The sequence below is a fragment of the Apis mellifera genome, linkage group LG14, assembly GCF_003254395.2.
Source record: "Apis mellifera strain DH4 linkage group LG14, Amel_HAv3.1, whole genome shotgun sequence".
In the NCBI taxonomy this organism is placed as follows: domain Eukaryota; kingdom Metazoa; phylum Arthropoda; class Insecta; order Hymenoptera; family Apidae; genus Apis; species Apis mellifera.
In genome coordinates, this window is record NC_037651.1 from 1,545,157 (window position 1) to 1,554,369 (window position 9,213).

The 9,213-nt window shown below is 33.3% G+C and overlaps 1 protein-coding gene across 2 annotated transcripts; it reads left to right on the forward strand.

Annotated features, from left to right (window-relative positions):
- The first annotated feature begins 605 nt into the window (after positions 1–605).
- Positions 606–5,988, forward strand: eve (segmentation protein even-skipped). Of its 2 annotated transcripts, none has more exon segments than NM_001252428.1 (3): positions 606–753; positions 2,676–2,857; positions 3,960–4,742. In NM_001252428.1, coding segments are annotated over 3 exon segments (1,113 nt in total).
- The last annotated feature ends 3,225 nt before the right edge of the window (positions 5,989–9,213 follow it).

Genomic DNA, 9,213 nt, shown 5'->3' on the forward strand with positions numbered 1-9,213 from the left:
CTGTTGGCTCATCTCGAGTGAAAAAAATGCATCTTCGGTCGGAGAGAGGGAGATGAGAGCAGGGTTGAATGGGAGAAAATAGGCAGAGCCGCGGGGCCCTCGCGACCAATGAGGCGTCGGTGCACAAGATAGCGGCCAATCACGGACCGTGACGAAACGATGGCTCCTCGCCGACGGCAAGGTTGTATAAATGTGCGTGGTTCTCTGGTTGGTCCCTTCATTTCATATTAGTTCTCTTCTCGGAGTATCGTTCGCGTCGTCGATACTTGCTTTTTTAAAAAGTTTAAAAGTCCATCGTTCGAAAGGGTTTTGGTTTTCGGCCCCCTTTTTTTTTTTTTTTTTTCTCTCTCTCCACGAAAACAACCCCCTTTTAACGTAAGTTTTTTCGGTAGTGAAATGACATTCTCAGGTAAATAACATTGTCGAGTTCCATTTCATTCGAAACGGTAGTAGTGTATTTAATCAAAAAAAAAAAAAAGAGTAAAAAAAGAGTAAAAGAATAAAATAATAAAAAAAAAAAAGTGACCTCTCAAGAAACGAGTGCGTATATTTTGGGGAGGGAGTGTGTGTGTGTGTGTGAGATTCTCTGATTCTGAGGATAGAGAATGCAAGGTTATCAGAGGAATTTTGAAGATGAGCAAAGGGATCCGAAGGAGGAAGAGACGATAGTGGTGGACCTCGTACCGCCTCAGTATCAGCTCAGTCCTCCGGAAAGTCCACCGCCGGGCAACATGCCGAAAACACCTGAAAAAGGTTAGTCCACGAATTTTCCCATGACACACGTTTTTAAAATGTTTAGGAGAAAATCGATCTTGATTTTGTCGTTTGCCTTCATTCGAAGTAATTCGAAGAGTAGAAATAAAAGAAAAGAAAAGAAAAGAACCGTCTCCCCTCTTTCGTCGGCTCGCTAAAAATGTCTCGATTTCTTTCGATGAACGAACGCCAGGCAGGTAGAAGATAACAATAAATTATCTCTCGTTTTCGGCGCAGGTAAAAGAATTTTCTTTCAGAAAAATTATCTTCTTATTTGTAATAAGTACGGATCCATTGTACCCTAAGCTAATAAAATATTCACCGGATGATCGTGGGGAATCGCGATTAATTAATTAATCTGATTCATCGTTAATGGATGGACGTTTCGTCGCTAATGGATCCGAGTGTAATACATAATGATATATTTTCAAGGTTCAAGTGGCCTTTCTATTCAAGAACTGTACGTAAGAACGGTCATGAAAATAAATAAACGGACATTGTTTCTTATTGTTAACGTACAATCCCTTCGCCCGTGAAAGTAGGATCTATCGAGTAAATTATTATCATTTTATGGTCGATCATGGCCAAGTCCCTTTCAAAAATTTTATTGTCGTATCAGGAATTACAATAATCGGGTGTGATGATCGGTTAATATACATCTTCATCGGATCACGATGCCTTTTTCTCTCTCTCTCTCTTTCCCTCGTCAAACAGGGTAATTTCTCATCGATTGAGATTTACATTAAAAGCACCGATATTCCTTTTTCTCCCATTCTAATTCATTACCTCTCATCATCCCGATCATTTAAATCGTTAATTTTCGAAAATCATTCAAACACCAGGATGACAAATATTATTGAATATTCATTATTTCAAATTTTTTTTTTCGGAGTTTCGCGATAATGGAAGTTTATTTAAATAATAACACGTTAAATACGTGTTGAAGTATAAAATATTTGCTTTTTTTTTTTTTTTTTTTTGCGTCTCTCTCTCTCTCTCTTTTTTGTCTCTATAATCTATTTAAATCGTTAGATAATTTTCGAAACTTATTCGAACGTCACAACATGACAAATATATCGTATCATTGGATATTCATTAGATTTCAAATTTTTTTTTCAAAGATTTACAAGAAGTTTGTTTAGGTAATAATTTCTTAAATAGACGTTGAAACGTAAAATATACTCCTTCTCTCCCTCCCTTCCTCTCTCTCTGCTTAATTTATTTAAGTCGTTAAATAAATTTTCGAAACAATTTCGAAAATATTCTCATTTGTTCGAATAGTTCGAATTAATTCGAATTATTTGTTTTCGAAGGTTTACGAGAAATTTGTTTAGGTGTATACCTAGTCGTGGAAATGGAAGAAGGGACATTTATCCTCTTATCCCACGAAAGAGAAAACGAGTAGATGCATCGGCAAACCGAGGAAAATTGCGATAAAAGAGATTTGTGGGACTGCCGAAAATGAGTTCAGGTGAGGTTCAAACGCCCCTCTGAAATCTTTTCAATCTCTCGTCCTTTCTCATCTCGTTTACACGGCCCCCCCACTGCCATTCACCTTAAAGCGTTCGGCTGTGTGTAACCGCATCGCGAAAACGTGACAATACATTCTTCCAGACAGAGACAAATTTGTAGCGTGCCCGACGATAAATACTCGCTCTATACTCCACTGGAAATTTTTCGATTTTCTCCATCCAAAATATTTTTCCACATCTTCTTTTCCTTCTTTCGATCTTTCTTTCTTTCGAATCCGTTTGCATCATCATTTTGTTCAAAGGATCGTCAAATTGTTTAAATTTTTAAAAATTTAATTTTCTAATAATGTTACATTGATATTTATCTTTTTATTATTATTATTATTGTTATTATTATTATTATTGTGACACATCGAGTTAACAAGTATGTATTATTGTCAATTTCTTCAGATTCACCATCGCAGACCCAATCGTTGTCCTCAATGGACCCGAATATCAGAAGATACAGGACAGCTTTCACTAGGGAACAGTTGTCGAGATTAGAGAAAGAGTTTCACAGAGAGAATTACGTGAGCAGGCCAAGGAGGTGTGAATTGGCCGCACAATTACACCTGCCGGAATCCACAATCAAGGTAGCTTAGAGCTTTTAATTACTCGAACGATCAATTTTTAGATAAATCGCTTTCCATACCATATCCGCTACAATATACGAATAGAATATTTATCGAGGATAAGTAAACGTAATGAAGTTCAGTGTAAAGTATGAGGTAAACAATGAGCTCATCTTCCGGCCTATACATATAGAAAAATGTTTTATTAACACCTAGCCATGTTTAATTAATATCTGTAATCGACAGTGACGAAAATACACAGGATAAATCTTTTTTTTTTTTTTTCCTTTTATACAATTTTTCGTTCGAAGGAACGAAAATTTGTTCAAATATATTTTTATCGAACGATAAAGAAAAAAAAAGATAATTCGAATATTTCACGCTAAATCAAAGAGACTCAAAACTATGAAGCTACTCGTATACATATTAGAATTATTAAAAATGTTAATTTCGTTGGACTAACTGAGCGTACATTTTTAAATACATTTTAAAAATAATTTTTAAAAACGAAAGGATTTATCGAGACAATTAATTATCGAGCCGAGTTTCGGGAAATTATTAAATTAGTTATTTTTAAACTGTCGATTATGATTCGAAAAGAGGTGGAGACGAGGAAGAAGAGTCTCCCGTTATCGATTCTTTCTCTTCCTTTCTTTTTACTCTCCTCTCTCTCTCTCTCTCTCCAACAGGCGAGCAAACAGTCAATCACGAAGGGCAAACAAAAATTTCCTCGCCTCGATCCCCCCCTTGATCCTTTTTCCGTGACTTCTTAATTTCTTTGGGCGAGGACCGGTCGATCCGGTCCGAGGTGTTAAGCGCTTTAATTAGCGGTTTTTCCCGGGTTACCTTTGACTTTAATGGATCCCTTAATTTCTCATCTCGCGCTACCTTGACCGCACAATAGCTATAAAACCATCTACCGACGGAAATGATCGAGGTGTTAAATGGTAGAAACGTTAGCCTTCTCCTACAACAAAATCTCCAACAAATATATATATATATATATCGTAAAATACTTGAAATTCAAACATTCTTTTTAATTCTTTTGTCGTAACATGATATATTAATACATCATAATTTCAATAATAAATACATCCAAAGTAAGCAATTCTATAATTTCCAGGTTTGGTTTCAAAATCGTCGAATGAAAGATAAGCGTCAAAGGATGGCCATGGCCTGGCCTTACGCAATGTACACTGATCCAGCGCTCGCGGCTACCCTCCTCGCGGCGGCGACGGCCACCTTGCCACCGCCCCCTTACCACGGGCCACCGGGCATACCAGCGGCCCACCTGGCCCCGAGTTACCCCGCGGCCGCGGCCGCGGCCTACTACGCGGCTAGGTACACGCCGTACCCGTCCCCCGTCACGGGCACTGGCTCATCTGCGCTGCACAGGCCCCATCCGCGCACGGCGGCCGCTTACCCGGCGCACCCCCACATCCTTCAACCTCACCCCTCGCTCCAACCCCTGCATTTGTCCGGGCTGGGCGTTCCCACGGTCGGCAACACCGCCTTCCAGATGAACAGCCCACCCTCGAACGCATCCACCACCAACACCACGTACAGGCCGAGCTTGCACTCGGAGATGAGCCCCGTCCATTCGGACGCGTCGAGCGACTGCGACTGCGTCGGCTCGCAACCGCACCACCACAACGGGCAACAGCACATGGAGCACGGGAAGAGTGCTCCCCCATCCCCCTCCATGGCCCACGTCGTCGTCAACCAACAAGTACCATCCAAAGTACAGCCGACCGGGATCGGTGTTAACGGTTTGCCGGGCAGCATTCAAACGATCGGTGTGTTCGAGGGGAAGAATACGTACAGTGCTATAATGGCGTCCCCAACGAAGATGGAACCACCAAAGTTATTCCAGCCATACAAGAACGATATATCCGAGAGGGCGTAAGAACGATTGGACGGAAGACGTGCTTCTTTTTTTTTTTTTTTCCATATTTTTTTTTTTTTTTTTTTTTTTTCTTCTTCCTTCTTTTCTTTTCTTTTCTTTCCTTTCCTTCTCTTCTCTCCTTTTCCCCTCTCCGGTTCGAATAATAACCGCAAGAGTAGGAGAAAACGACGGGGAACCGTTCCCCGTTGAATTTTTCAAAATATCAAGCAAAAAATCAAGTTCTTCAAAGCTGGTTGTGTTAATGTGTATATATATATATATATATGTATATGTACACATAACTGTATTGTACATAGTCGGTGTTTATTTAATACATGTCGTATAAAAAAAAAGAAAAATTGATATTGGAGTACCAAGATATTCGATTTTTAATCTGGTCGCACCGAAGGAATTTCTTTTATTAGAGAAAAATAGGAAATTAATAATAAAAAAAACTCGAAAAGACTGTTAACGAAGCGTTGACGAACGTTTAATTTAATACCGTTAATCTGACGTATTCAGATTATTTTATATTTTTTTATCATCGATTATTCATATTGAAATTTTTTTAGGCAAAGATACACAGATTTAGAATAATTTAATCTTTTTTATTCTTCTTAATCTGATTATATTGAAATTTACATTATTATTATACATATTAGGAACATACTGTTGCGAACAACGTGAGAATGTGTTTTGAAAGAAAGAACCTTTGTTGAAGAAGCCGAGAACCTTTTTTTATTTATAATTCGAATCGAAATTGTAGTAAATTTTGTGTGAAAGATAAATGGGAATGAATGTTGAACTGCCAATAGGATCGAGACTGAATGCGAATGTAAATAATAATTAATCGTAAAATGAAAATTGTACCTGTTAATAATTTAATACGGTAATACGAAATCGGCGTCCGAATTTTATATAATTCGAATCTGTAATATATATATATATATACAAAAGTAAGTAGTTAAATGTTTCAATATAATTAGATGCTTAACGTTTTTTTTTTACCTCCGATTATTTATACATAAGAACGTAAGAATTTTAATTAATTTATAATCGATTTATCTATCTGATAAACTTTTGTAGAAAGTATTTGCGATTAGAAGAATACGTTGTATCGTTATTGTACGTAATCCATTCGTTATTTAGAGCAATATATATATATATGTATATTCATCGCGATCAATCGTCTATACACCAAAGTATTTATATTCACGATATTGTTAATATTTATAATTAAGTATCCGTGTTCGTTCGAAAAATAGGCAAAATCATAAAGAATAAATATAAATATATATAAGATATATATGTAAGATAAGTACTCGGAAAAAAAAAAAAAAGAAAATATATATATATATGTATAGTTACAGTTACACCAAAAAGTCACAAAAATCGTTTAAGTTATCAAGCTGTTGAATTTCATTAATTTGCGTATAGTATCTACCTTAAAAAAAAAAAAAAAAAGAAAGAAAGAAAATAGAGAAACATACCTGATAAATCTTTTGGTTGTTCTGATTCCTCGACCTATTTTGTACCAAATATATAATAATCGAATAATGTGACCATTTTATAATCAATAAATATAAATGAATAATAAACAAAAATCTAATTATTAAACTTTCAATAAGTCGTTTTACAGGTAATTAGGTAATTAATCAATAATAAAATGAAATTCGTACGATTTCGCAAAATTGTTAAAATTAATACAATCGAATTAAGAAATAAATTTATTCATAGTGAAATAATATAAATAAATAAATAAATAAAAAATATATATATTATAGGAAGTGATTTTAAATTCTATGTATTTATTTCCTACTTTACTTACGTGTCATGTGTCAAGGGAATAATATTTGCTACCCCCAAAAGTAGATTATATTATTTATTTTTTTTTTTCCTTCGTGTCTTAGAAATATTATTACTTAAGCATATTGTATGTACATGTTTCTGTACTTATTCTAAATAATTTCTGTATTATTCCTATGTTGTTATGTTTTGTTTATATTTTATGTGAACAACAATAAAATTAATCGTTGAACTTAATAGCTTGTATTCATTGTAATCAAATAATTACATATATACACTGTCTTCCCGATAAACTTAATAAAAAAAAATGATATTTATACGATATATCTATCCTTTCTTAATAATTTATTGTCCGATGAGAATGATTAAATTTTCGTTTAAAAATATTGCGATTATTATTAAAGAAAAACTATAAACTTAATTACGTAAATGATAATTTAATTTTTAATTAAACAGAGGAAACTATGAGAAATTATGATAGAAAAATGAGATATATCAAGGATTTGATTTTATACGTAGTATAATGAAAATTTTATTTTTTTAATAATTAAAATTCAAAACTAGAATAAAAATCTCGATGAACTTTAACATTGTTATTGTCTTTTGTCGTTTGATGGATTGTTTTAAATGCAAAAACAACAAGTGTGCATATTTATTCCGAATCATTTAACGGTATACGAAGAAGCAAAGAGAAACATATTATTGTATAATAATATGTATTCTCTAAGATATTGAGTATGTTTTCCATTAACGTTCGTTTTCGTTTAATCGATATTTCTCGTCTCTGCCGTCTCGGCAGGAAGTTTTCTGTATTTGCATATTTCATTTATTCTGATTCATTTTATGTCATAAGAAAATATTGTATAATAATCGTACTCTTAGGATATGAATAGCGATTTGAAAATCGGTATAATGACGGGAAATGAAAATTGAATATGAATTAATAGACAATTAATATTTATGAATAAGGAATGAAATGGATTTCGCTTAAAACGATCTGACGTCAAGAAGAAGGAATTAAATTGAAAAAAGAAAAAGAGAAATACGCGTTTAATAAAAGTGGAATTATAGATTCAATTTCATAAATTATTATCATAGATCTATTATGATGGTATATTGCGTAGTTGCATTTTATATCGCTCAAAATATTTTTTACGCAGTTTCATAATTCATTCTCAAATATTTTATTAAGTATTATTATTATTCGTTTAATTTAAATAAACAAAAAATAAAAAATTCACAAGTCTTTTTTTAGGCTTATAACATTTTTTTAATGAAATTTTATGAAATTATTTATCACGATTTTTTTATTTATAATTATTTTCAAACTGTCCAAGAACTATAAAAGAGATTTCTATTTTCCCTTTTAATGATTAAAAATTATAGAACGCAGTATTATATCATATTAAATTTTTAGAAGCTTTAGAAATAAAATTTCATTGAAAATTTTCATTATTTTCTCTTCTAAAAGGATTACCAAAATCGATGCTGATTTTCTCTAAATCCTTCCTCTTCTTTCTTTTGTAAGAAATTTTGTACAATAATCGAAGCCTATTTACAAAATGAATATGTATTGCACCAAAGACCAAGTAATATGACCAATATGATTATTGTGCAATATAGATCGAATCTATATCCATATAATAACAATGATAGCAATAAATAGATGCCATTGCATAAATATAAACAGTGAAAACTACGAGTTCATTTGATCTCAGAGATATCGTTTACGTTATACTTGAGGGTACAGTAGACAATTAACTCTTCGAACGATTCTGATGGGAAAACAAGATAATTCTGTATAAACGCCACCAGCTTAACGACCCATTGGGGTTTAACTATGAGTATACTATCACCCGTTTCCCCTTATTTGACATGGCCGAATTGAAACACATTTTGGGGAACTGCATTGGGATAGGATTTCTGGGATAGAATGCGTGAAACAATTTCTCGTGAAACGTGAAACTTTTATTATAACGATTATCATTATTTTACACTTTTATCTTTCTTTTAAGTTTCAAAAAAATTGCATTATTTTTAAAATGATCAAATATAAAGTGATAGAAGTAAGATAATCTTTGCGTAAATAGAGATAATTTTTAATTATCATACAATTTTACGAATTAATTGAAAATTTCGAAGAGAATTAATTTAAATTGGAAAATCAAAAATGTATTAGAAAAATTTAAAAAATAAGAAATATTAATTGCGTGGATGCAAGATAGAAATGACAGGAGGATGATGGAACGAGGAGACAAGATACCTGCCTGCACTCATAAAAACATAAAATTTCTAACCTGGAGGGAAAAAAAAATCGCCACGCTAATCTACCGTCATAAATATAAAAGGAGCCGTTTTGTTGGTCGCTTGTAAAAAAATTATCGAAAAAATTTTAGAGAAAGACTATCAACCGAGAGGAGATACCCAAGCTTTGTCTAAGAATATTATAAAATATTTAAGCGTTATATTATCTAGGCGAAAACTTATTGCCGTAAAGCGATTAGCCTTTTCAATGGTCAAATAGTCACAGAGGTAACTATTAGTGTCTTCAATTTTCTCACCCAACATTTTTTTTTTTTCTCCAAACTTTATTTCTCACGTCCCTCACACTATTTCATCTGGCTCATCGTTAAGAAACGTATATATATAAATACATAGTTTTTTTTTTTTATTGTGTTTTTTCAAG

Coding starts and splice junctions, on each gene's coding strand:
- eve (XM_006557536.3), top strand. Junction 2,858..3,959: donor TGCCGGAATCCACAATCAAG/GTAGCTTAGAGC, acceptor TATAATTTCCAG/GTTTGGTTTCAAAATCGTCG.